This window comes from Leopardus geoffroyi, chromosome C3 (genome assembly GCF_018350155.1).
Source record: "Leopardus geoffroyi isolate Oge1 chromosome C3, O.geoffroyi_Oge1_pat1.0, whole genome shotgun sequence".
Classification (NCBI taxonomy): Eukaryota; Metazoa; Chordata; class Mammalia; order Carnivora; family Felidae; genus Leopardus; species Leopardus geoffroyi.
In genome coordinates this window covers 6,660,752-6,688,663 of record NC_059338.1, presented here as the reverse complement: position 1 = coordinate 6,688,663, position 27,912 = coordinate 6,660,752, and the positions used below count along the sequence as shown (strand labels likewise).

At 43.6% G+C, this 27,912-nt stretch overlaps 1 protein-coding gene across 1 annotated transcript; it reads left to right on the top strand.

The window, feature by feature from the left end:
- SH2D1B (SH2 domain containing 1B) lies at positions 1-26,477 on the top strand. Its single transcript, XM_045456606.1, has 4 exons — positions 1-268; positions 19,285-19,348; positions 21,737-21,902; positions 23,838-26,477. The coding sequence occupies exons 1-4, from the start codon at positions 105-107 to the stop codon at positions 23,873-23,875; spliced, it is 432 nt and encodes a 143-aa protein (XP_045312562.1). The 5' UTR covers positions 1-104; the 3' UTR covers positions 23,876-26,477.
- The last annotated feature ends 1,435 nt before the right edge of the window (positions 26,478-27,912 follow it).

Here is a 27,912-nt window from a genome sequence, read left to right as displayed (position 1 = left end):
GGCAGCGTCACCTCACTGCCACCAGCCAGCTGGAGAGGTGCTTCCAAAGGCCCCTCAAGGCCACTCCTCTAATTCCCTCCTCAGAGCCGTCCCCGGACTTGGGGATGGATTTCGGGGATACCAAAGGGCTCCCCATGGATCTGCCTTGTTACCACGGCCCTCTGTCCAAGAAAGACTGCGAGACTTTGCTGCTCAAGGATGGGGTGGATGGCAACTTCCTGATAAGGGACAGCGAGTCCGTGCCGGGAGTGCTGTGCCTCTGTGTCTCGTGAGTAGTCTCATCTTGCGCGCACGCACACACACACACACACACACACATCTGGAACCTCACACCGAGCGTAGTAGAAGCCCAGTGAGAAAGACATTGTATTTCATTCCGACCTTGCAGCCCAGATGAGCAGAATGAGAAAAGGCTAGGCTCTGCTTGAAGAGGGCGCAAGGAGTGTGTCCTATCCATCTGACCACGGCACGTACGCGACCCCAGGGGCCCCTGTGCAGCAGCAGGGAAGGGGGCGGGGGCAAAGGGAAGGGCTGCAGGAAGTATGAGGGGCAAAGGGGCATTGCGGAGGCAAGGGGGTGCACGTGAGAAAGGAAGAAAGAGGAAGAAAGAAAAAGGATTTTCTCATCAGTGCCAGCATATCTAAAGAGGAGGGCTCAGGGTAGAGGTCGGTTTGTTTGTGCTGGGAAAAGGCTAGATGCCCTTCAGGGAACTTTAATCCGAGAGATGTAAGTTTTCACGTATATTCTGCCGGCTCCACTGGTGATACTTAAAATACGATTTCAAAGTTTGTTAGGTGGGTAAAGGGCCTCCACATGCATCCTTTCCTTTCATCCTTAGAGTCAGTCAAGGCCAGCAGAAACAGTCACCATCTTCTAGACGAAGAAACAGAGACCAGATTTCTCAAATGCCTTGCTTGTGTTGAAATTTATCTGGCATCTCCAAAGAGTTCAGGCCAGAGTATCAGAGCTCCCCTGCTAAACAAGCTTGTTCAGTCCCGTTTAGAAGGCAATCCTGAACAGGTATCAATGGCAACCTAACTATCTTCAAGTGTTCTGTTTGGAGAGATCACTGAAATTTTTCTTTTGCCTGTTATAGGAATTAAAACCCAAGTGTCTCTATGGATGTGCTTCAGTGCTTCTTAGAATGAGGACAACAGGGGGGCGCCTGGGTGAACCGTCTGACTTCGGCTCAGGTCATGATCTCACGGTTCGTGGGTTCAAGCCCCGCGTCAGGCTCTGTGCTGACAGCTCGGGGCCTGGAGCCTGCTTCGGATTCTGTGTCTCCCTCTCTCTCTGCCCCTCCCCTGCTCATGCTCTGTCTCTGTCTCTCAAAAATAAATAAATGTTAAGAAAATCGTAAAAAAGAGAAAGAATGAAGACAAAAGGGACTGTCATTACTAACAGAATTGGCAGAGATAGATTTCTTTTTATTTATTTTTTATTTATTTATTTTTTTCAACGTTTATTTATTTTTGGGACAGAGAGAGACAGAGCATGAACGGGGGAGGGGCAGAGAGAGAGGGAGACACAGAGTCGGAAACAGGCTCCAGGCTCTGAGCCATCAGCCCAGAGCCTGACGCAGGGCTCGAACTCACGGACCGCGAGATCGTGACCTGGCTGAAGTCGGACGCTTAACCGACTGCGCCACCCAGGCGCCCCAGATTTCCTTTTTTATATGATGCCAGGGATGTAGGTAAAAGAAAGATAGCCTTAGGGGTTAGCAGTTTGAGTTTTCAAATTACCAGTGATGACAAGAGTGTATTCATATACTTCTTAGCCATTGGTAATTCTTCTTTTGAGAATTGCCTACTCACATTCCTTTTTAATGTTTATTTATTTATGAGAGAGAGTGCAAATGGGGGAGGGGCAAAGAGAGAGAGGGGGACAGAGGATCCAAACTGGGGTCTGCCCTGACAGCAGCAAGCTCTATGCGGGGCTTGAACTCATGAACAGTGAGATCATGACCTGAGCCGAAGTCAGACGCTCAGAAGACTGAGCCACCGGCCCTGACCAATCACATTCTTTACCCATTTTTAGCTTGAGTTGTTTCTCTGCATTGTTTTTTCCTGATTTCTATGTATGAAGGCAAAACTTTTTTTTTTTTTTTTCAAAAAGGACACAGGCACAAAGGAAATCTACAGACCAATTTCAATTTTAATTAATGCCACTTTTCAGTAAACTACTAACAAAACAGAAGCCAGGAACATATTAGAGGAGAAAGTACACGGTGCTCAAGTCTGGTCCATTCCAAGACGTCAAGGACGGTTCCAGGTCGGGTAAATTATTAGTTTAATGAAATATTAATTAGCCAAAGTTTACGGACGGCATAACTCATTCAGATTTGGTTAAAAGTATTAGGTAAAATTCAGTATCCATCCCTCAACTAAATACACACACACGCACACATGTGTGCGCTTACACACTCCTAAACATACAAAGCCAAATAGGTACTTTCTTCACCAAAGGCTGGGTGAAGCACAGGAAAATCGCAGCTAAAATCATGAATGTAGGAGCACCTGGGTGGCTCAGTCGGTTAAGCGACAGACTCTTGATTTCAGCTCAAGTCGTGATCTCACGGTTTGTGGGATTGAGCCCCGCCAAAGTCGGGCTCGGCACTGACAATGCAGAACTTGTTTGGGATTCTCTCACTCTCTGCCCCTCCCCATTCCCCAATTTTTTTTTTTTTGAAAACGTATAAAAAGGTAGTGAATCCCTACTATCTATTCAAACATGGGACTAGAGCCTAGGGAGATTCTAACAGGGAATTTGCAATTTTTTTTTCAAGGAGATCCAAAACACGTAAATAAATTATAAAAGGGCAAAGGATAAATTTAAGAAGAGGCAGTTTTATGCAAATTCAAGGGCAGAAAAGATGAACAAGAGGGTCTTTTTAGAGGAGGTGGCATTTGAGCTGGGACTGGAAAGAGTGGGTAAGATTGGATTACAGGGAAGTGGAATGGAAGGCATACCTAGAGGTAGGATGTTTGACAGGGTTCGAGAAAAGTAGCTTGGAAACGGCTTTTGGTAGAGTAGGTTTGGGATGATGTCATGGGGTCTGAAACGAATGACTGTGTAGGTAATGGGGAAGCGCAGATGGTTTCCATGCAGGGAAATGACCAGGCTGGAACTCCTCGAACTCCCCCAGACTAGAATTTTCGGAGCTCCAGTGTGATATGGAAGGTGCTCCGAAGCCGACAGGTGATGGCGGTTGAGGGTGTTGTGTCTCTGGATGGGAGATGGCGAGGAACTAGCTGTGGCAGGGCAAACAGCAAGAATGGGAAAAGCAGGTGCCAGGGATGTCATAGAGACAGGAAGACCCTGACCCAGACCTCAGGGTAAGTAGTCTATCCTGGGATTCTCTTTAAAAGTCGACGTTTCTTTTCGACAACTTTGTGGAATATCCAGCTAGGCTGCATATTCATCTAAAGCGAAAGTCGCTAAGAAATGGAAAAAGAACACTAAATCAAATGACGAGAGAAGAGTACATATTTTTGCCCGTGCCCATGTCCCTGAAAGGCAGACCTATCTCAGGTGCATCAGGCTTAAGGCTCAGGTCAAATGGCCCCATCTCAATGGCCTTTATCATGATCCCTGTGAAATTTTGTCACCACGCAGATCAGCACTGACCGTTCAATTCTAGTTGTCCAACGGGTGTTGAGAGTCTCTTAGATGCCAGGAGCTATGCTGGGCACTAGCTTGGTGCCCTCAACACAGCTCAGAGCCTCGTGGGGAAAATAAAGAAGTAAACGGACACTCAAAGTGTGTGCCGATGACCGGACTCACATTGGGGTGTGTGGGAACTGAGAGCAAAGAGCGACTCACTCATCAAGGTGTGGAGAGCTTTAGTGCAGCAGGTATTTAGAGGATGAATGAATAGAACCTTCACGCATTCATTCAACAAGCATATACTGAGCGCTTCTTATAATGCGTATTCCAGACACAGTTCGAGGCATCGGGAAAATAGCGATGAATGATACGGGCATCCGTCCTGCCCTTGTGAAAGTACATTCCGGTGAGAGGAGACAATAATGATGAAAACAAAACAGAGTCATAGTACAGTAAGGGATAGAGAGGCTACTTTAGGTTGCCCGACGTGAGCAAAGCCAAAATGGTCTCAAGAATTAACCTATTTGCCTGTAACTATGCATTTGGAGCCACCGTGAAGGTCCTTTTTTTGTTGTTTTTTTTTTGAGAAAGGGAAAGAGAGAACATGTGCATACATGAACAGGGGAGGAACAGAGAGATTCCACGACCGTGAGATCATGACCTGAGCTGAAATCAAGAGTCTGATGCCCAACCAACTGAGTTACTCGGGTGCCCCATGAAGGTGGTTTCTAGGAGCCAAACATCGTGACAGGCACGTTGTATTTGTTATCTCACTTGCCCTTTGCAAAGCCATTTCTAGTAGGTGACGTTACCCCTAATTTGTGGGAGAAGAAACTAGAAGTGCTTCTTCTTCTTTTTCCCCTTCTCCTTCCTCTCCTTTTCCTTCTTCTCTCCTTTTCCAACTTGTTTATTAAATATATAATCTCTACCCGCAAGGTGGGGCTCGAACTCATGACTCTGAGACCAAGAGCCACATGCTCCACCTACTGAGCCAGCCGGGTGCCCCAGATACTGGAGTGTCTTATTAGATAACTTGTCCAAGCCCAACTTGCCAACACGTCAGTATGTTCCTTCTTACCCATGTCCCCAGTGCCCCTGACGTATGTTCAAGGCACTCGCCTTGGAATTGTGTTATAAAGTGCCCAAGCCGAGGACCGGAGGTCTTGCCAGCAGACCCTGATACGTGGAGTCTTACCATTCTGCTTCCCAACATTGGGGCTGCCCCTTCTTTGCTGTTAGAATGGCAATATGGCAATAGGCCACCTTCCACGCTTTCACAGACCTAAACAAAAATATCTTAGGAAAGTTTCGAACTAAAGGAAGTCACACGGAGAGTTGGCCAAGCAGCACCTAGTACTGACCAGAAAGCGATGTGGTAACTCTAGACAGGAAATGTTACTTGATCGTGTACCCTGATAGAGCTTTCAGGAAGCACCAGCATGCAAAAACACTGCCTCTGTAGTGTGACCCTGTGAGTGTGAGAAGTTGGACGTGGGTCTGCCTTTATAATCAGTAGAGTCAAAGTGGAGTGGTCACGGGGAGAGCCGAGGCTTCCTCTGTGGGTCTGAGGGGAAAGGAGGGACTTTCTGTAGCCGTGGGAAGGCTGCCGATGAGAAGAATCCGGGCCCTGACTTACCACATGTCCTCACTGAGGAGAAAGCAGAAATAGAAAGGAGTGGAAGAGCCCCGGGTGGAGGGGGGGGGTGCAGAAGAGAGGGTGTCATTTCTAGCTCCCAGGTTCTGAGATCTTTGGAAAGACTCTAGAGCTCACAAAGGAAAAAAAAGAATTCAAACTTTTTTGGTTATTTTAGAAAAACCAAATGTGGAGAAAGGTATAAAAAAGAAAGCAGAAATGTTCTCAGTTTCACCACATGGAAATTACCATTTCTGATATTTCAGTACACATGTCTCCAGGCTGCTCTCTATGCATATGCGTGTATAAGGAAATACGTATATGTACACAAATCGTTCGTCATACACGAGGGTTTGCACACTGGTTTTTTTCAGTGCATCGTTGGCATCTTTCCCCATCAAAGAAAGGCAACACACACCATCTTTTCGTGATTGCTGGCTGTTTTGTTGATTGGATATATCATAATTTATACATAATCAGACATTTAGGTTATTTCCATTTTGGTCCGGCGGACCCAATATAATTTGAGACTATTAACATTTTCCAGATTTTAATAGAAATCAAATCATAAAGTAGTAGCCCTTTTTGTCTGACTTCTTTCTTTTTTTTAAAAAAAAAATTTTTAAAGTTTATTTACTTATTTTGAGAGAGAGAGAGAGCACAAGCAGGGGGGGAGCAGAGAGAGAGAGGGAGAGAGAGGACCACAAGAAGGCTTCACGCAGTCAGCGCAGAGCCCGACGTGGAGCTCGAACTCATGAGCCGTGAGATCACGACCTGAGCCAAAATCAAGAGTCAGATGCTTAACGGACTGAGCCATCCAGGCGTCCCCTTGTCTGACTTCTTTCATCCAGAATAATTATTTTGAGATTCATCGGTATAGTTACAAAGTGCATTCTTTTCATTGCTGAGTAGTATTCCATTACCCTATTGGTTTAGCTCATTCGGAACTATTACACCTGAAGTGGCTATGAATATTTGTGACCAAGTCTTGTGGACATATGGCTTCATTTGTCCCAGGAAAATAACTGCTGAGTCATATGTTCAATGTGCGTTTATATTTCCAAGAGACTACCATGCTGTCTTCCAAAGTGAATGCACTATTTTACATTCCCACTGGCATTATGTGAGTTCTGACTGCTCCACATTCTTGCAAACACTTTGCTTGGTCTGCTTTCTAAGTTTAAGCCATATTAATAAGTGCAGTGGTATTTCATTGTGGTTTTAATGTACGTGTAGCTAATGAACAACGATACTGAGTATTTTTCCATACACTTTTTTGCCATCCATATATCTTTTTGATGACGTATCCATTCAAATATTTTGCCCATGAAATTTTTATTTTCCTATTATTTATTTTCTTAGTCTTGATAATTCTTTACCTATTTTGGTGCAAGTTCTTTATGAGACAGGTGGTTTGTGAATATTTTCTCCCATTTTGTGTCTTGTCTTTTTATCCTCTTTAACCAGTGTATTTCAAAGAACAGAGATCCTTAATTTTCATGAGGCCAAATTTTATTAGTTTTTTCTTTTGAGGATCACAATTTTGGTGTGTATGTAATAAATCCTTGCCTAACTAATTTCCCAAAGGTTTTCTCCTTTGTTTTCATCTAGTTTTTTTTTTTTTTTTTCAACGTTTATTTATTTTTGGGAGAGAGACAGAGCATGAACGGGGGAGGGACAGAGAGAGAGAGGGAGACACAGAATCGGAAACAGGCTCCAGGCTCTGAGCCATCAGCCCAGAGCCTGACGCGGGGCTCGAACTCACGGACCGCGAGATCGTGACCTGGCTGAAGTCGGACGCTTAACCGACTGCGCCACCCAGGCGCCCCTCATCTAGGTTTTAATAGTGTCAGCTTTTGCATTTACTGCAGCCCATACTGATTTAATTTTTGTATCTGGGGTAAGGTTAGGGTTGGAGTTCATGAGGTATGGCTACCTCACTGTTCCAGCTCCTTTGTCGAAAAGATTATCTTTTCTTCTCATGAATTGCTTTGATGTCTTTGTTAAAAAAAAAAAAAATCTATTGAGCATGTAAGTTTGGATCTGTTGATCTATTGATCTTTTTTCTATCTTTATGCAAATTCTATATTGTGTTGATGACTTTCTTTTTATAATAAGTTTTGAAATCACGTAGTGTAAGTCCCCAACTTTTTCAAGGTTATTTTGGCTGTCCTAGGTTCCTTGCATCTCTGTACATATTTTAGACTCAGCTTTTCAGCTACCACCAAAAAAAGCCTGATGGGATTTAGGTTGAGATTGCATGAACCTATACATCAATTAGGGGAGAACTGACATGGAATCTTACATGTATACTTCTGACCCATGAACATAGTTTAATATCCCCATTTATTTAAGTCTTTTAAAATTTCTCTCAGAAATGTTTTGTAACAGGTCTTGTATATCTCTTGTCAATTTCATCCCTAAGATTTCATCTTTTTGTGTTGTTTGACATGATGTTACTTTAATTTCACATTCCACTTGTTCAATACAAGTCAATAAAAATACAGTTGACTTCTGTATATTGATCTTGTATCCTGCCGCCTTGTCGAACTCACTCGCTAGCCTGGTGGCTTCTTTGTAGCGCTCACGTGATTTTCCCTATGCAATTAAAGATGGGCATAGTTCTTCGATTTCAATCTTCCCATTCCATTTCTTTCCTTGCCTTATGCACTAGCCAGGACTTCCACAGCAACGCAGAATAGAAGTGACAAGTGCCAAAACCCTTGTCATCTCCTGATCTTCGGGTAAAAGTATTCAGTCTTTTACCATTGTGATTTTAGTCCTTCTCTTCCTAGTAAGGTTGAGGGTTTTTATTAGAAACGTATATCAAAGTTTGTCAAATGCTTTTTCTGCATTGATTGAGAGTCATATTTAGTCTGTTAATTTCTCTCTTTTTTTTTTCTTTAAGATTCTACATATACGTGATACTGTACAATATTTGTCTTTCTCTGTCTGGCTTATTTCACTTAGCATAATGCCCTTAAGGCCCATCCATGTTGTTTCAGATGGCAGTATTTCCTTTCTTCTCATGGTTGAAAAATATTCCATTGTATGTGTGTGTGTGTGTGTATATATATATATATATGTGTGTGTGTGTGTGTGTGTATATATATATATACACACATACACCACATCTTTACCCATTTATCTGTTGATGGACACTTAGGTTGTTTCCATATCTTGGTACTGTGAATAATGCTTCAATAAAAATGGAAGTGCAGATATCTCTTCAACATACTGATTTCATTCAGTTTGGATACCCAGAAGTGGGATTGCTAGACCGTATGGTAGTTTCATTTTTACGTTTTCATGGAATCTTCTTACTGCTTCCTAAATAGTAGCTGCACCAGCTCACATTTCCAACAACAACACACAAAGCTTACCTTTTCTCCACATCCGTGACAACACTTATTATCTCTTGGCTTTTTGATGATAACCATCTGACAGGCGTGCGATGGTATCTCATCGTGGTTTTGATTTGTATTTCCCTGATGATGAGTGATGTTGAGCACTTTTCACGTACCTGTTGGCCATTTGTATATCTTCTTGGGAAAAATGCCTATGTAGTTCTCCCCATTTTTAAAATCAGATTATTTGTTTGTTGCTATTGTATGAGTTCTTTATATATTTTGGATATTAGCCCCTTAGCATACATATAATTTGCAAATATTTTCTCCTATTCAGTAGTTTGCCTTTTCACTTTGTTGTTGGTTTCCTTTGCTGTGCAGAGCTTTGTAGTTCAAAGTAGTCCCACTTGTTTATCTTACTTTTGTTGTCTTTGCGTTCAGTGTCACAAAATCATTGCCAATACGGATGCCAAGGAGTGTATCCCCTTTGGTTTCTTCTGGGAGCTAGTCAACCAATATTCATTAATTCTCAAATATTAAAACAACCTTGAAATTAATCCTGACATAAATCCCATTTGATTACTATGTGGAGTCTTTTGTATACATTGGTTAATTTGATATGCCAACATTTTGGTAAGAATTACTGAATCTATGTCATGGGGAATATAATCTGTACCTTAACTTTAAAAACATGTCTATAAATGGTTTTCATATCAGAGAAATGCTAGCCTCATAATATAAATTAAGAGTAGTCTCTTTAATTTTCTGAAGAGTTTATTTACAATTGGTATTATTCCTTTCTTAAATGTTCAGTAGAATGTATCAGTAAAGTCATCTGGGCCTAGAATTTTCTTTGTGGGAAAGTTTTTAAGTACCAATTCAAATTCTTTAATAGGTACAGGGCTATTCAGTCTATTTTTTTGAGTGAGGTCTGTTACTTTGTGTTACCAAGTAAGTTGTGAATTTCACTGATGTCAAATGAAACTTTAATATATTTTTTGAATGTTTATTTATTTTGGGGGGGTGAGGGGGAAGAGGCAGAGAGAGAGGGAGAGAGAGAGAGATAATCCCAAGCAGGCTCCACGCTCAGCATAGAGCCCGATGTGGGGCTCAATCACATGACCCCGAGGTCATGACCTGAGCCGAAATCAAGAGTCGGACGCTTAACTGACTGAACCACCCAGCTGCCCGTGAAACTTCATTAATATTATTTACACTTTGAGAGAATAACTTTCTCTTTTGTTTATTTTCTGTACTGTTTTTTTTTTCCCCATTTGTATTTCAATGGTTTCTTCATTTCACTTTTGGTAGTTTCTGTCATGTCACTTTACCTCCAAGTTCACAAATTAATTTTTTCTGCAGTGTGAAATTTGCTGCTAATCCCATTCAGCATATTCTACATCTTAGACAATGCAGTTTTTACCTCTAGTATTTTAATGTGGGTGTCTCTATATTCCATGTTTCTGCATAACAAGCTCTATCTTTCTTCTAGATTCCTGAGCATCTGAGATAATAACTATATTAATGTCCTTTTCTACCCAGGTAGGGCCTTATGGTCTCCCTCAATTGATGAGCTAGAGGTAGAAGTCCAGGAAGCCTGTTGTGCCTAGAACTCATGGGGGATCTGCAGAAATCTCCAGATCTGCAGAAATCTCAAAGATCTGCAGAGATCTGCAGAAATCTCAAAGATCTGCAGAGATCTGCAGAAATCTCAAATCTTCAGCTTAGTGGTGAATAGCTCATCCACATGAGGAAGGTACCCACAGCCAGGTTAAAAAAAAAATCACTCAAAAGAAGCCAATAGAAAAATCTCTGGGACTCTCATTAGTCTGCAAATGCTTGTGCTCTCACCAGACAGAGTAGAAACTCTCATAGTTCATGGACATCAGTTAGGATATTGACGCGGTAGTGGGATAGAATTCGCACAGGTATAAAACTGGTTTTGAGCATACTGGATTTGAAACACCTAGTGGACATTTAAGAGATGTTAAGTAGTTGAATAAGTGAGTGGAGTTCAGGGCAGGTTGGAGCTAGGGGTGCCAATTAAAATATAATTTGAGGGGTGCCTGGGTGTCTCAGTTGGTTGAGCATCTGACTTCAGCTGAGGTCACGATCTTACGGTTTAACCCCCGTGTTCAGCTCTATGCTGACAGCTCAGCGCCTGGAGGCTGCTTCAGATTCTGTGTTTCCCTCTCTCTCTGCCCCTCCCCCGCTCATGCTTTGTCTCTCTCTCTCTCAAAAATAAACACTCAAAACTAATATATAATTTGATAAGAATTGTTATTTTTCACAATACTTAATCTTTCCATTCAAAAACATTGCAACTCGTGTCTCTTAGTAAGATTTCTGCATATAAGCTTGGCACATTTCTTGTTAAGATAATTCAATGCAGGGGCACCCGGGTGGCTCAGTCGGTTAAGCATCTGACTTTGGCTTAGGTCACGATCTTGCAGTTCGTGGGTTTGTGCTGACAGCTCAGAGCCCGGAGCCTGCTTCAGATACTGTGTCTCCCTCTCTCTCTGCCCCTGCCCCGCTCACGCTTTCTCTCTCTCTCTCTCTCTCTCTCAAAAATAAACATAAAAATTAAAAAAAAAAAGATAATTCAATGCAACTCAACAAATATTCACTGAGCGTAACTATGGGGCAGGCAAAGTGCAGGAGTGAGCAAAGCAGACATGAGTCTGGCCTTTCGGAGCTCACAGCCAAGTGTGAGGTGCAGGGGAGGAAATGAGTAATTGAAATTCGGTATGATCAGAGGTACATTTGACCAGTAATGGACAACTTTTCTCAAAGTTTCCCCTCCTCTCCCCCTGATGGAGCACCCCACCCAAGGCGCTCCACCTAAAGCACTCGGTGCCCTGAATCATCAACTCAGCTGCCTTGCATCACCAGGTCTTTGAGCAAAGCTTTGGATGGCAAAGATGACATGTGGCTGCTTGGCTGCTATAAGCTTAGTGAGGACATTATGATATCAGTTACTGTAGCTTTAAGAGACTTGAGAAGGGGTAAGACAGGCATCTGCCAAGCGCACCCCAACAGCCATTGCCCCTCTTTGGTCCCTGTGGACATCAGCAGGTAGGCACCTCTGCCCCTTTCCCATCCTCAAGGCATGGGGGGAGAAATCGGGAGACCAATTTTTATACTACATTCATTTTAGGTCTTTTTTTTTAAGTTTATTTATTCATTTTGAGAGAGAGAGAGAGTGCGCGCATGTGTGAACAGGGGAGGGGCAGAGAGAAGTGGGGGAGAGGGAATCCCAAGCAGGCTCCATGTTGTCAGCACAGAGCCCGACTCGGGGCTCGATCTCACCAGCCATGAGATCGTGACCTGAGCTGAGATCAAAGTCCGACGCTTAACTGACCAAGCCACCCAGGCGCCCCTGGGTCCGTTTCTTTGAAGCACAACTTTTTTTCTGATGACTGAAAAAAGTAAATCCTTCCTGAAAGAGAATCACTAGAGAATAAAAACCTAGCCTTTACTGCAAAATAGTGTACTTCAAAAGGGCCGAGGATGTCACGCCTGCCAGAATGGCTAAAATCAAGAACACAGAAAACAAGGGTTGGGGAGGATGTGGAGAAAAAGGAACTCCTGTGCACCATTGGTGAGCATGCGAACTGGTGCAGCCACTGTGGAAGACAGTCTGGACGTTCCTCAAAAAATGTAAAATACAGGGGCGCCTGGGTGGCGCAGTCGGTTAAGCGTCCGACTTCAGCCAGGTCACGATCTCGCGGTCCGTGAGTTCGAGCCCCGCGTCAGGCTCTGGGCTGATGGCTCAGAGCCTGGAGCCTGTTTCCGATTCTGTGTCTCCCTCTCTCTCTGCCCCTCCCCTGTTCATGCTCTGTCTCTCTCTGTCCCAAAAATAAATAAACGTTGAAAAAAAAAATGTAAAATAGAACCATCCTGTGATCCAGTAATTTCATTATTGGGTATTTACCCCCCCAAAATATGAAAATACTGTGTACACACACACACACACACAGTGGGACTTTATTCGGCCAAAAGAAAAGAATGAAATCTTGCCACAACACGGATGGAGGTAGAGTGTATAATGCCAGGTGAGATAAGTCAGCCAGAGAAAGACAAATATCCTATGACTTCACTCATATGCGGAATTTAGGAAACAAACCAACAAAGGAAAAAAAAAAAAGCCCAAATCAAAAAACAGACTCTTAACTATAGAGAAGAAACATGGTTACCGGAGGGGAGATGGGGGAGCGGATGGGGCAGAGAGGTGAAAGGGATGCAGAAAACACGGTTGGTCGTGACGAGCACTGAGTAACGGATCGAAGTGTTGAATCACCATATTGCACACCTGAAACAAACACAACCCTGTGCGTCCACTACCCTGGAAGGAAAATTGAGCCCCTTTTTGACTGTTGGTTGGTTTTTGTGTTGGGATAAAGTCTGTTTCAGAGTAGTCAGTAAGCGTGCGGAATCTTAGAAAGCTAACCCTTGACATTCGGAAGGGCTTGAAGAACAAACTCTGCTTTCAGGAAAAAGGTATTAGCTCCTACGAGGATCCAAAATGTCCAAAACAGATTTGTTTAAAGTTGCAGAGCAAGAGAGGAGATTGTTTGAAGGTGAAAAAACTCAAAGGAAAGTGGTCAGAGTGAGCGTAAACTTACCCCAACTAGTGTCAACAGATAAGGCTCTTCCGACAGATGGAAGTGTTTGCGTAAAAAAAATCCTCAGAAGCCAGTGATGACTCCAGTGATTCACCCCCCTCCCTGTCTTCTTCCCTCCCCCTCCCTTCATCCTCACCTCTCCCTTTCCCCATTTGCGCCTCAAAATTACACTAAAAATAGCTATTGTACTTTACACTTTTCATCATTAATTTAAATTTAATGAGGTTTACGGAGTGCCTGATTTGTTATTTTTGGGACACTATATGCTAATTAATTTCATCTAATGATGGTTTGCATTAGAAAAATGGTATTTATTTTATGTCTTGTCATTAGTTTTACACTTTGACCTAATATTTTATCATATATTTATGATTTTCTTTGATTGTAAATGTGTTTAAATGTATTACATATTTAGTTTCTATGATCTTTGCTTTTTAGTAAATAATAAGATATTGGCATTGTCAGTTTTGTGTCAATATTACCAATCTCGAAAGGTACACATTGAGGCTTATAGAGTGTACGCATTTCAGCTTTACTAGATTTTGCCAAATTGTTCTCCAAGACATTAGTATCTAATTACATCCCGTTGGTTGTATGTAAAACTTTCTATAGCTTCACATCACAGCCAATATTTTCCATTAGTAAACTCATATGTCTTTACCAGTTTGGTGTGAAATGATATCTAATTGTGGTTCGTATTTGTATTTCCCTGATTGAGAGTGAAGTGAAGCATCTTTTCCTATGTTTATTGGCCATTTTGTTTGCCTTTTTCTTACAGTAAATGAGTGTTCTTATTACATACTAGTGCTGCAATATCTTTTCCCAGTTTGCAGACTTTTTCGCTTTGCTAATATATTTTGATAATTAGGAATTTTGATTTAAGTAATTAAAGTTTTTGAGGGAAAGCATGTGCTTGCATGTGAACGTGTGTGAGTGGGGGAGGGGCAGAGAGAGAGAGAGAGAGAGAGAGAGAGAGAGAGAGTCCCAAACAGGCTCCATGCTGTCAGCGCAGAGCCCAAGGTGGGGCTCGATCCCATGAATTGTGAGATTATGACCGGAGCCAAAATCAAGAGTTGGACACTTAACAAACTGAACCACCCAGGTGCCCCAAGAAATTTTAATTTGAATATAGTGAGTTCATTAATCTTTCTTAAGGCTTATACTTTTTGTGATGGAAAGAAACTCCTTCCTTCACAAGTCACTAAGTTGTTCCTTCATATTTATTTCTCCTAAGCTCACTGTTTTGTTTTTTCACAGTTAGGTCTTCAGTTAGAATGTGAAGTAGGTGGGGTACCTGGGTGGCTTAGTAGGTCAAGCTCCCAACCTCAGCTCAGGTCATGATCTCATGGTTCGTGGGTTCGAGCCCCGCATCGGGCTCTGTGCTGACAGCTCGGAGCCTGGAGCCCGCTTTGGATTCTGTGTCTCCCTCTCTCTCTGCCCCTCCCCCACTCGTGCTCTGTGACTCTCTCTCTCTTTCCCCAAAATAAATAAACATTAAAAAAAAAAAAAGAGTGTGAAGTAGGGTCCACTTTTACTTGTTTACACGTGAGAACATCACCATCACCATTTAACAACTAGCCTGTCCCCTCCTCACTGCTCCGTTGTGCCAACCCTATCATAGACCAAGTTTTCAGACATATGTGGATCTGTTTCTGGGCTCTCTATTTTATTCCATTAATATCTTTTCTACCCTCGAATCAGTTCCTCGCTGTCTTAATTATAGCTCTATAAGAAGACATGAGATGTGTTAAGACAGAAACACGCCCTGCCGGCCCTTCACATGCAGCAATCTTATTTTTCTTATTCAACATTGACCAGATTTGGGGCACCTGGCTGGCTTGGTCGGAAGAGCATGAGACTCTTGATCTCGGGGTTGTGAGTTTGAGCCCCATGTTGGGTATAGAGATTACTTAAAAGTAAAAAAATTTTAAAATAAATTGACCATATTTTTGTGCAGAGGAGGGACATAGCCTGACTCACATTTTTTTTTTTTTGCACAAAAATTCAAGGCATTTGTTAAATATTAGAAGATATAAGAGTCAATGACAATTGCTACTTGACGATTGAAATCAAAATCATCTTGGTGCAGATAGATGACAAATATTTATGCTATTTATCTGTATAGGAAAATCTTTTGAACAAGTGGAAAAAGTTAATAAATCTCTATAATTAAAACAACACATCTGACTCACAGTTTTTAAAAGGGCCACCCTAGCTGTGGAAAGAACAATAATTAATGACATCAGGGAGAGGGAGGAAGAAATTTCTAGAACTATGTCCTTGAATAGATGAAAATGGATAGCATCTAGTGGAAGTAAGAGGGATTACTTACTTACTTCCCAGAGTAACATGCAAAGTTCAGGCATGGTAATTAAGGCAGAGTAGGTAAAAAGTTCAGGCATGGTAATTAAGGCAGGCTAATAGCTGTGGCAATTCAGAGACTGGTGGTTTCCTTCTGATTGCTTGAATCTCTGTGAAGTCATCAGTTAAGCGTGAGGTGTTCAGGGTTTAAGAAGAAAGGAGACAATGTAGAATCACTATGGAGGGAATAGGGAAGGAAATGCTTGCCTGGGGTGGGGGCACTAAGAGCCCACTGGAGGTCTGTGGTCATTAATTCAAAGTGAGACCAGTCAGCATGCCAAGAGTGACAGCAGTGAAAAGTGGTAGGGCCAATAGATTGGAGGCTCTATGGTCAAGGGATTGATGGGGTCAGTGAATGGAGGAAAGGGTCTAGAAGCGGGAGCAAGAGAGTGGGATGTGTGAAGGTCACATTACAAAGGGTTACGGTTAGTGGCAATCACAAGCTCAAAGTTGAAAGCAGGGCTGGCTTCATGGCTTGCCACCCACACAGTTGCACAAAGCCCCCCGTTCACAGGGCCCTGTACTTGGTTTAATGCTCTGCTGTCGCCATGTTGAAATTCCTAACCATTTTTTAACAAGGGGCCTTGCATTTTGATGTTGCCCTGGGCCCCCCAGTCCTGGTTGTTGGACATAGGAGCACATGGCTGATGGAGGTGGAGGGTGAGGCCCCTGGAGAAGAGCTGAAGGAGGTGAGAAACTGGAATGTCTCGGGGGAATGTACGTGTGGCCTACAATCATGGAGGCTGAGGCAGGAATAGCACTGAAGACAGTGACGATGGGCTAAGAGCTAGGCCGTGCCATGGAGAATCGAGTGGCAGTAAGGCGGGGCACGACATGCCGCAGCAGGGAGGGGCAATAGGTAGGCAACATAATCTAATGATGTGAAACTCAAAGCTGAGGGTTTGGAGGAAGGAGGGAAACAGCTGAGAACCGGGACACGGGTGTCCCCCTCAGGCCCTGCAGGGGGAGGGCTTTGGAAGAAAGAAGCAGCCTTGTAGATGAGGCAGGGGGGCCATGTCCTGGGGCAAAGCAAGGTTTCCTTTAGAGCAAGGTGGACGGGGATGATTAAAGAATAGGTCAATGACCTGCAAGAATGGGGTTCTTGTAATGATGACAGCAGGGACAAAGGGCATGATGAGATTAGGCCAGGGGACTGAAGGCAGAGAGTAGAGGCAAGACTGTAAGCTTTGGAGCCGAAGAAGGGGCTCCCCCGTCACCATTGGTGGTGGGGCGAAGGCCTAGGATAAACATGGTCTTTTTATGTATCTTTAGTATAAATGTATGCTGGAAGAACCATGTTTCTTTTATAAGTTTTTAAGTGGCATTTATAAAATAACAGTTAGGGGCACCAGGGTGGCTCAGTCGGTTAAGCGTCCAGCTTTGGCCCAGGTCATGATCTCATGGTTCCTGTGCCATCAGCACAGAGCTCGCTTTGGCTCTTCTCTCCCCCCACCTCTCTCTCTGCCCCTTCTCCGCTCACGTGCTTTCTCTCTCTCTCTCAAAAATAACAAATTTAAAAAAAAATAATAATTAGAACAGAGAGTATTAAAAAAATAAGTTTTTACATTTACCCAAAGACCCTATAGTCATATAAAGTATATGCTCTGTAATCTCTTAGCGAATTTTTTCCCCTAAACATTCCAAAATCAATGCAGGTAGGTATCACAAGTTCAAAAAGTCAATTTCTTTGCAAAGCAATGTGGCAACATGGCTCGTTATTTCATTTAAAATGCTTTGCAAAGGGCACCCGAGTGACTCAGTTGGTTGTCTGACTTCAGCTCAGGTCATGATCTCACAGCTCGTGAGTTCGAGCCCTGCGTCGAGCTCTGTGCTGACAGCTCAGAGCCTGGAGCCTGCTTCAGATTCTGTGTCCCCCTCTCTCTCTGACCTTCCCCTGCTCACACTCTGTCTCTCTCTCCTCAAAAATAAATAAACATCAAAAAAATTTTTAAAGTGCTTTGCAAAGAAAAAGATCAAATTTGAGCAATGTCTGTCTTTACAACTTGAAGTCTATGGCTTTCGGACTCGTTAACGTAGAAACTCCATTTGCTTTACTCTTTCACATTCCTCTGGCGGAGATTGTCTTAGCTCATAAGACAACAGTGTAATTAAAAATGAAGTCATTTAAGAACTTAACATTTCATAGTTGGGTCTCTAAGGACTGTGTGATCAACCAAATGCAACATATGGACCTCGTTTGGATCCTAATTTGAACGATACTTCCGTGAAAAGAAATATTTGAGACCTCTTCCCAGATGTGCGCTACCTTATCACATGTGGACAAGGACTCATGTGAAATGTTGTGTTGCTTCCCATGTGATTTGGGGACACCCACTGGCTTATTCCAGCCTCAGGAAACCCCACAAAAAGGATTGGGATTTGAAGTCAATTGCCAAAGCCTTCAGACAAACAGTGATAAAGTCTTCTGTAAAAAGCTTCTGTTAACGCTCTAAGTAGCTTTCTAAATTCTCAATTCAGTCCAATGATTCTTTGGCACAGGTGCAAAGTGGTGGTGGGAGAGTCATCAGATAATTTGAACCTCATGTCAATGCCTTTAATCTCTCGCTCCCTCTTTACTTTTCAAACAAATGTTTATTCATTTTTAAATATATAATTTATTGTCAAATTGGTTTCCATACAACACCCTGTTTATTCATTTTTGAGAGAGGGAGAGCATGAGCAGGGGAGGGTCAGAGAGAGGGCGGGGGGGTACAGAGGATCCAAAGTGGGCTCTGTGCTGTCAGCAGTGCGCCAGATTTGGGGCTCGAACTCATGAACCCTGAGATCACGACCTGAGCTGAAGTTAGACACTCAGCCAACTGAGCCACCCAGGCATCACTTTTTTTTTTTTTTTTTTTTTTTTTACATTTTAATGTTTGTGTGGGATCAGAACATGTTGAACGGTTGGTAGAAACATTTAACATATGCATTTTTCTCCTGGAAAGCTATTGTTAATTTGACACTTTACATTGATGGCATCTTGGAGTTGCAGAAATACGGTAATGTTTGTATGCTATATCTTGCTTTGGAAGTTGTTAGATTGGGTCTGTTGTGTAGATTCCGGTTAGATTACTTAGCCAGTGGCACCAATTCCAACGAAGAACAAAAGCACAGCATGTCACCTCCCTGGACAGAACTCTCAACATTCTGTTTTAATTAACACTAACTATCTCTGTCGAGGTCAATGACACATCGTTTGGCAAACAGTACAGGAACGGCTCAATGGCATTTTGTATGTTGCATCAACTTAGAGCTAAGTGAAAAAAACTAGAGAGAAGTACCAAGACCATGGAAACAGAAAATTCCCTCTCCTTACCCTCTTGGCCACAAGCCCTGATGTCCACCAGCAGAATTAGGGTCCCCATTTCCAAACCTTTGTCTCTTTCAAATTCCCACAGATGAGAATGCCTGAAAATGATCAGTTTCTTTTTAGGACTCAAGAACGCCAAAGGCACTGCACGCATAATAGAGAGGTACAGGCTACCCGGATTTGCCTATGAGAACCTTATGTTGGGGTGCCTGGTGTCTCAGTCGGTTGAACGTCTGAGTCTTGATTTCCGCTCAGGCCATGATTCAGAACCTGCTTGGGATTCTCTCTCCCTCTCTCTCTGCCCCTCCCATGCTCTCTCCCTCTCTCTCTCTCTCTCTCAAAATAAATAAATTAACTTAGAAAAAAAAGAATATAATGATTCACACAGTTATCTTCCCACAGGTTTAAAAATTTCGTCTACACATACCGAATCTTCAAAGAGAGACATGGGTTTTACAACATACAGGTAAGAACGTACCAGAACTACTGTAAAAGCAGCAACAAAAGGTGGGGAGAAGAATCTGAGATCATCTCTTGAACCTGAGATGTGGCCACGTAGAGGCATTTTAAAAAGGGAAGCAACATGCAGAGTTTGAGTCAAATCAATAGTTAACCCTGTCTTTCTCTGAGGGAAATAGGGAGAATTTTTGAATAATCAAGGCTGTTATTCAGACCCGTAGAGTATGCATGACCCTGGATTCCCCAGGGTCAAATGCACCAGCCTGGACTCCATACGGGACCACTGTCCAATTAGAAGACGATGCAATGACCAGGGCGGGATGGAATGGGAAGGTGGGGAGAGGTCTGAATGTATAGGAAGCCATGTGAGCCCCATGGTTGTAGGAAAATATAAGGGGAGCATCAGTGGACTAGCAGTCTTGGGGGTTTCTTTAATTTTTCTGGTTTACTGAGCACTAAGCAGAAAAAAACCTTTTTTTTTTTGTAAATGATTTCTCTGGCTTAGGAAGTAGAGTATAATAAATTTAACTGAATCTTCACTAACAGGGAATCCTGAAATAATCTTTTTGAAACACTTGCAGACAAGATTAAGCAGATCTTTTTACTGCAAAATATCTCAGAATCTTCAATATGTTAATGTTCGTTGTGCATATCTAAAAGAAATTAGAATACGCAATGATCCTCAAGCACACACACATATCACACACACATATATAGCCATATCTATATGTGTGTGTGTGTGTGTGTGTGTGTGTGTATGATGTATGGTGTGTGTGTGATGTGTGTGTATACATATAATTTTTCATTTCCCTACAAAGAACATTATTAAGGCAATGGACAAAATTTGAATAAGGTCTGTACTACATCAAGATTAATTTCCTCATTTTAATCATTGTAGTGTGGATAGGTAACGTCCTTGCTTTTTTTGGAAAAATTGAAGCATTTAGGGTTAAAGAGCTATCGTGTTTGCACTCAATCTCACCATTAAAAAAATATATATATGTATTGCTATATATGCACATATATCTATACACATTTAGAAAGAGAAAACGAAAAGCAAATATATACAATAAAACGTTAACCTTCGAGGGGTAGGTGAAGGATATATATATATATACAGATTTTAAAGAAGAGTTTTGCAACTTTTCTTCAAGTCTGAGATTATTTCAAAATAAAATGTGTTCTAAAAAGCAACTTATATTAAAACTTTTTTTCTTTGTTGTCCATGCTTTGGGAGATTGTGATAATTCCTTAATACCATATTTTATCTCTTGTCTGGACAAAGCAGAGAGGCACGGAAATCAGTTATAACTCAGATACAGGAGGCATCTCACTGAGGGGTAGCAAAACTCTCGGGGGCCTGTAGTGAGTGGATGGGGGCTTGGGTTGAAGTGACGGCCTTATATGGAACTTCCCTGCAGTCTGCTGCAGAGTCTGCCAGAATCTCTGATGAAGGTTAACCACACCCCACGTCAGAGAAACTTCCGGTCACCACACCCGTCTGCAGTCTGACATGGAGCCATCTGAGAACCACAGTGATCATCAAGAAAACCATGAACATAGGATGAGGGAAGGACAAATAAGATAAAAACAGAGAGGGAGACAAACCATAAGAGCCTCCTAAATACAGAGAACAAGCCGAGGGTTGCCGGAGGGGCGTTGGGTGGGGGGACGGGTTACATGGGCCGGCCCTTGTTGGGATGAGCACTGGGTGTTCTAAGTAAGTGAGGAATCACTAAGTTCTATTCCTGAAATCATTATTAAGCTATATGTTAACTAACTTGGATTTAAATTAAAAACAAAAATTAAAATTACATTTAAATTTAAAAAAAAGACACAAGGCACCGTGTCTGACATCGGCTCCCAGAGGGGTACCCTGTGTGGTACCCCAGACAACTTGCCGAGGTTGGGGCTCACTGCAGACCGAGGTGGGACGCCTCGGTCGTTATTCTCTTTACTCACAGTAGCCCAAGTCAGAGGCCGGTCTTAAAAACAAAGGTTTCTGTGTATTTCCATTGCTGTGAGCTCTTTTTTCTTTTTCTTCTTCTTCTTCTTTTTTAATGTTTTTAAATTTATTGAGAGAGAGAGAGAGAGAGAGAGAATGCACAGGGGAGGGGCAGACACAGGGAGAGAGAGAGTCCCAAGCAGGTGTGGAGCCCGTTTCAGGGCTCGAACTCACAAACCGCGAGATCATGACCTGAGCCGAAATCAGGCGCTTAACCCGCTGAGTCCCCCTGGGGGGCCCCCATCGGGGTGAGCCCTGAAGCTTGAACCGCCAGCCACTTATTTTCAGTTTGTCAGCTCAGAGGTAGCCCTGAAAACCACGTCTTTGACAAGTAGCACATTTCACTCACAGTTGAAGGTGACGAGCCATCTCCTTCTTGTATCTTGGCAGACCGCGGAAGGCGCTCCCAAGAAGATCTTTCCAGACCTACAGGAATTGATCTACGCATTTGAGAAACCAAATCAAGGGCTGGTGGTCCACCTTGTACGGCCAATAAAGAAAACCAGCTCCCGCCTGAGATGGAGACGGTCACGGATAAAGTTGGATAATATTTACGGTAAAAACCCTTAACAGGGGGGTCCAGAAGGAACCTTATAGTCCGTTTCTTCCACTGGCCGACTTTGCCCCATGACCTTGTGCGAACCACCATTCGGGGAAGGGATGGACAAGCAGGCAAAATTTTCAGATGAGAAAATCGCTCCGAGGCCCTCTCCAAGGCTCATACTGTCACATTCTGCTCGATAAGTGCTAGGGGACAAGTGATTTCAGATACATCCCTAAAGGAATGGAAACATGGCGGAACATGAGAGATGGTCAGTAAATCTAAGTGCCGAGAATCCACGCTGAGGCCTCTCAAATTGTTACCATGAACAGCCGCAACTACTCTCTTACCCCCGCCTTGAACCTGCTCTCAGAAAATAATCTCTCTTGTCAGGTACAATGTGGCTGGAATTTAGCTCAGACCCCCTGAGACATTTTCGGCTCACCTCCGTTTTCTCATGGTGGCGTGTGTGGCTACGTTCCCAAGCAGAGGGATTTCAGCTATGAGTGGCCAGATTGGGGGTGTTGGTAGGAGAGTTCCAGGCCGGCTAGGGGAGCTCCAGGGAACCTGAAATCACCCCACATTCCACTCTGTCCACAGCAAAATCACCCTCCGGAGTGCCAGGGCAAGCTTCTCACTCCACCCCCCCCCCCCCCCCCCGCAACAAAACTAAGCATGGCTTTTTATTTTATTTATTTTAATAAAGTTTATTTATTTTGAGAGAGAGGCAGTGCAAGCAGGGGAGGGGCAGAGGGAGAGGGAGAGTGGGGCTCAAACCCACGAACCGTGAGATTGTGACCTGGCTGAAGTCGGACGCTTCACCGACTGCGCCACCCAGGCGACCCGAAGTATGGGTTTTTTTTTTTTTTTTAAAGTTTATTTATTTTTGGGACAGAGAGAGACAGAGCATGAACGGGGGAGGGGCAGCGAGAGAGGGAGACACAGAATCGGAAACAGGCTCCAGGCTCTGAGCCATCAGCCCAGAGCCCGACGCGGGGCTCGAACTCCCGGACCGCGAGATCGGGACCTGGCTGAAGTCGGACGCTTCACCGACCGCGCCACCCAGGCGCCCCGAGTTTTTAATGATTAAAATAAACCCCCTTGGGGGCACCTGGGTGGCTCAGTCCCTTAAGCGTCTGACTCTTGGTTTCAGCTCTGGTCATGATCTCATGGTCATGGAATCGAACCCCACGTCTGGCTGTGCACTATTAAAAAAAAAAAAAAAAAAAAGAAAGTAATGAAAGAATGAAAACAAAAACCCCTCCTCCGCCACTGTTTCTCTGCCCCCTGCCCCCTGCACACACAAAGTCACTTCTTATATAGGTTCGGCTACGGGTGTCGTCCCACGGCCATGGTCTACCAAAAATTATAGAAAAAAAGCACAAAGTGGGGGGTGGCAGAGGTAGAAACCCAGGAATGTACGTGTGCCGAGGGTGGTTGGGGCGGTGGTAGTATCTGTCCAGCAATGATAAAAGAATCACAAATGCAAGAGGAGAGCCCTTTGAAGATCTTTCCTAAGAACTGGGCGGGAGTCTCACCTCCCCAGCTGCCCATGCTTGATTAGTCCTGGTGGGTGACCCCCCTGGAGTCTTCAGCTTTCCCCAAAGGGGAGACAATCCTCTCCCCAGCTCGTTGCCTTCCTCCATTCCCTTGGCCTCCTTAGAATAAGCTTCAGACGCTCTCAGTCTCAGGGAATCACAGGTTTTCTGCCAGGGGGTGGAGGCATCTGGGTTGGGAATCTCCGACACCTAACCTTGTAAAGAGACCCCCCCCCCCCACATTTTGTCAGGAGGGCTCCCTGGGGTACCCCAGCCCTTGAAGATGCCACTGTGATGCAGCAACCGAGGTTGTCCTGTGCCTGGAGAGAGGTCTTCTTTCCCTGGAGTGAGGTCGGTCAGTGAGACTCCTGGGCACTGATCCTCATGGCTGGTCTTCTGTTTCTTTCCCCAGAGAACAGTAACAGTGAATATGTGGAGGTCTTGCCTTGAAGACAAGGAGACTGAACAAAGCAATTCGAGAAGACGTCAGGTGTCAGCTCTCACCGGTGACCCTGCTTCTCCTGCAGATGTGGACCTGGAATGCTGAGCTGTAAGTGAGCTATTCAGACTCTCCCGGACTGGGTGACTGAAGATGTTCTGTCCACCAGCCTCAGAGAACTCGCTCCCCATGTCCCCACCTCCCATGCATCCACCACGAGCAGCTTTGAAACCCCTTTCCCCCTGAGCACTCTTCTTTCTTGGAATAGGACAGCCTGAACCTATTCTCCCTGACTTATCAAAGATACCACTACATCATGGGTGACGCCCTCCTTTAGACCAGGCAATCGGAAGCACAGCTTCATACAGAAGAGAACACACTTGGCCGTGAGCTAGGAGCCTGAGTTCCAGCCCTGTGGCTACGTGACTTCGGATAAACCTCTTCCCCAGGCTGGCTCTCCATTGCTTCATCTGTAAAACAAACACTGCCCCTGCCCCTGTGCTGAGCCCAGCTGTATCTGGTGGAGTTGAGGGGTCCTGGGGTGATGGAGATGTACGTAGAATTGGCATGGGTCTCCATCCTCCCAAACAGCCAACATGGTCTCTGCACCTGCCTGTCCTGGGCTTGGTCATGATATGGGGGCCCCGACCCCTCCCACACCCTTCTCCCCCTTCATTCTAGCTCTTCTCTTTCTTACTAATCTTGATATTCCTGCCAAACACATCCATGGATACATTATCTCCCTGGTTTTGTCCAATTTCACTAATGCACGAACCACTTCAGCAGCATGGATGTAGCTATGTACCGCACTGAGAGCTGTGGGGATTTTACAGGTACCCTCCTACATGTGACTCCTGTTCCCGCTGGATTCTAAGTGCCCCCCCAAAGCACGCTTGGGTCTCCCTCCTATTCCCCAGCGTGGAAATGTGTGCTGTGTAGAGCCGTGCCCGTTCACAGAACTTTCTGACCGGAAGCACATTCCTGAAGGGTTTGTTGAATTGGTTCTAAGTCCTTTGAATTTTTCTGCTGGTTCGACATTCTAACTAAGACCTGATTAGTGTGGAATGTGCCAATTCTATGCCCATCCTCTTACCTATCTTCAAGCCATAGTGATTCATTGTACCCTACTGGTCTTATCTTTCAAAGTTATTAAAGAGAGGAGCTCGAGATTTCCAGATGACATGAACAGACATTGTGGTTGGAGTCCCAAAGTGTAAGCCATTCTGAGTTTCTGGCTCATAGAAATCCAGAGCTATTACCAAGTAGGTAAGAACTGAAATGCAGTCACCATATTCAGAGAGCTGAGGGCACCAGAAGCAAGCCTGCTTCTTGGGGTTCAGTCCCTAGTCTTTGATTCTATATCCAAAGAAGCATGTGTCAGTTGCCAGAGTCCCGAGCAATCTTTGGCACAGAAAACATATTCAGGGCCAGTGAAAATATATTTATTTCTTGAACAAATGACTGAATAAGTCAGTAGATAAAATGTAGCCACTCGTTCCAGATAGCAGAGATTTGTTTGAGCTTCATTCATTTCAGAACCTAGTAGAACAAGACTGTTAGTTCGAGACCTTGCAGTCGTAATTCTCGTAGAAGTGATTTCCTTTTTCTGAGCACCCATGCATAGCACTTTACATGATGCTTGGTCCCCCGTGGGATTTCACCACATTTCTCAACCAAGCAAGCCACACTGAGTAGCCGATGTGGATGCCATGCTATAATTTGCTGAAATTTGTTTAGAAGACCTTGAACAGGTCACGTGAAGGACAGTTGCAAGATCCTGGTAGGTGGGACTGGAAGCAGTGTGGGGGGGGGAGGGGAAGACCTGAGAAACAATAATGGCAGGTGTATTAAGTGTTTGGGGTGCCATTCTGTGACAGAGGATACAACGCCTACCAGCAGAACTCACACCAGTGCTGGCTCTCTATAGGAGGGCAGTTTTAGCCGTATGGCAAAAAGAACTCTGAACCCACTAGAACAATCTTACACTAAGAGCCTGCCCTGTGTTGTAGTTTAGGTGGAGGGTGATATTTTCCAAGGATATGGGAGAGATGCGTCCTGCCCCGAGAAGAAATTAGACTGCCTGAATGCTAAGGTACCTTCCAGTTCAAGGATCGTTGGATCCTATGGTCATCTCTTAACAGTTTAGTGGGAATCTCTCTCCCTCTCTTTCTTTTTTGGACTTCCATATGGAGTGGTGTTAATCACATCCCTTAATTCTTAACTCATTATCACCATTAATCCACGTAAGACCTTTCTTCTGTTTTATTTCATTGTTATCCTCTTCGCGCCGCATTCCAAAGATCACACCCTTCCCCATGGGAAGTTGCTCAATACTATTTGATATATACCTTTGATATGTATGCACCCTTGTAGAAGGTACAGCATTGGTTGTGAATACAGGTCTTTTATATTTACATACACAATATTCTATTGTTCCAATTATGTTATTACTTTTCTCACTGAACACCATGTTTGGTTCTAGTCTATATTGTTGAGTGTAATTCAGTCTCTTTTTTTTTAAGTTTATTTTTTTGAGAGAGAGAGAGAGAGAGAGAGAGAGAGAGTGTGTGTGTGTGTGTGTATGTGAGCAGGGGAGGGGCACTTGTGAGTGAGAGGGAGAGAGAGAATCCCAAGCAGGCTCCACACTGTCAGCTTGGAGGCTGATGCAGGGCTCGAATTCATGAACCCAGAGATCATGACCTGCGCTGAAATCAAGAGTTCGACCTTCAAACGACTGAGCCAGCTGGGTGCCCCAGAGTGTAATTCAGCACCTTAAATGGTGCATGGTATTCCGTAGTGTGCTCTCACCAGCTTATCCTTTCCTCTAGAGATAGACATCTAGGTTGGTTCCAGCACAACGGTCTGTGGGGCAAGCTTGAACGAGTCCCCTTATGGAAGTGTAAGAGAGTTTCTCTGAACTGTATGATCCTAAGATATGCTCAGGTTTAATTATGATGCAGTCAAACCCATCAGTCAAACCCATTATTCTTCTGTAATAAGCTCTTTACTCCAAGATCATGAAAAAAAGTTATCCTGCATTTTCTTTCACTTGCTTTTATACCTTTACCCTCTGCAGGCAAGGTTTCAGTGATGGCAAGGTCTCTTGTACTCCTCACTGACACTTTCCCAGTAACGAGAAAAGCCCTTCACACATAGTTGATGTTCAATAAATATTTCTCAAATGAAGGATGAATCCAGGGTGAACCTCTGTCCATGGTAAGAGGTATTTCCAACTTTGTATTTCTCCATATAGATTGGAGTAGTTTTCCCATTTCAACCTGCTTAATAGTTAATGTCCCCTCTGATTTACGGTTCCTCCTTTATCCACAATGGTTCCAATGTTCCAATCTTATTGTCTGGTAGGATAGGCACCCTTTTATTTTTCAAACCGACTGAGTTATCTGTGGACCTTGGTTCCTCCATATACATTTAAGGATAAATATGTTACATTGCTCAAAACATCTTGATGGGATTTTGAGTGAATTTGCAAAGAGTTTGTAATTAGGGAAAACAGACATTCTTGTAATGCTGTCCCATGCATAAACATGCTACATCAATTTACTCAGGTCATTTTTTTTTTTTTTTAACTTAAGTAGGCTTCATGCCCAGTGCAGAGCCCAATGTGGGGCTTGAACTCATGACCCTGGGATCATGACCTGAGCTGAGATCAAGGGTTGGAGACTTCACTATATGCTAACTTGGATGTAAATTTAAAAAATAAATAAAATGGTAAAAAAAAGAAAAAAAAGTTGGACATTTAACTAACCAAGCCACCCAGGTGCCCTGTCTTTTTTGTTCTTTAATGGAATCACAAATTTTCACTAGAGAAGTCTTGTATATTCTGTTAGATTAATTCCAAATTGTTTTTAGTTGTTACAGATTCTGTCTTATGTTTTATTACATTTCTAGCAGCCTATGGAAGCGGAAAAATGTTTACTCTCTTGTGTGGATCTACTGGTTTACCCGTTGATCAAATTGTAAATTCTATGTAAATTATTTTGTCGGCTGTAAATAACACCACTTTGTTCTGTTTCCACACTTGTGAATC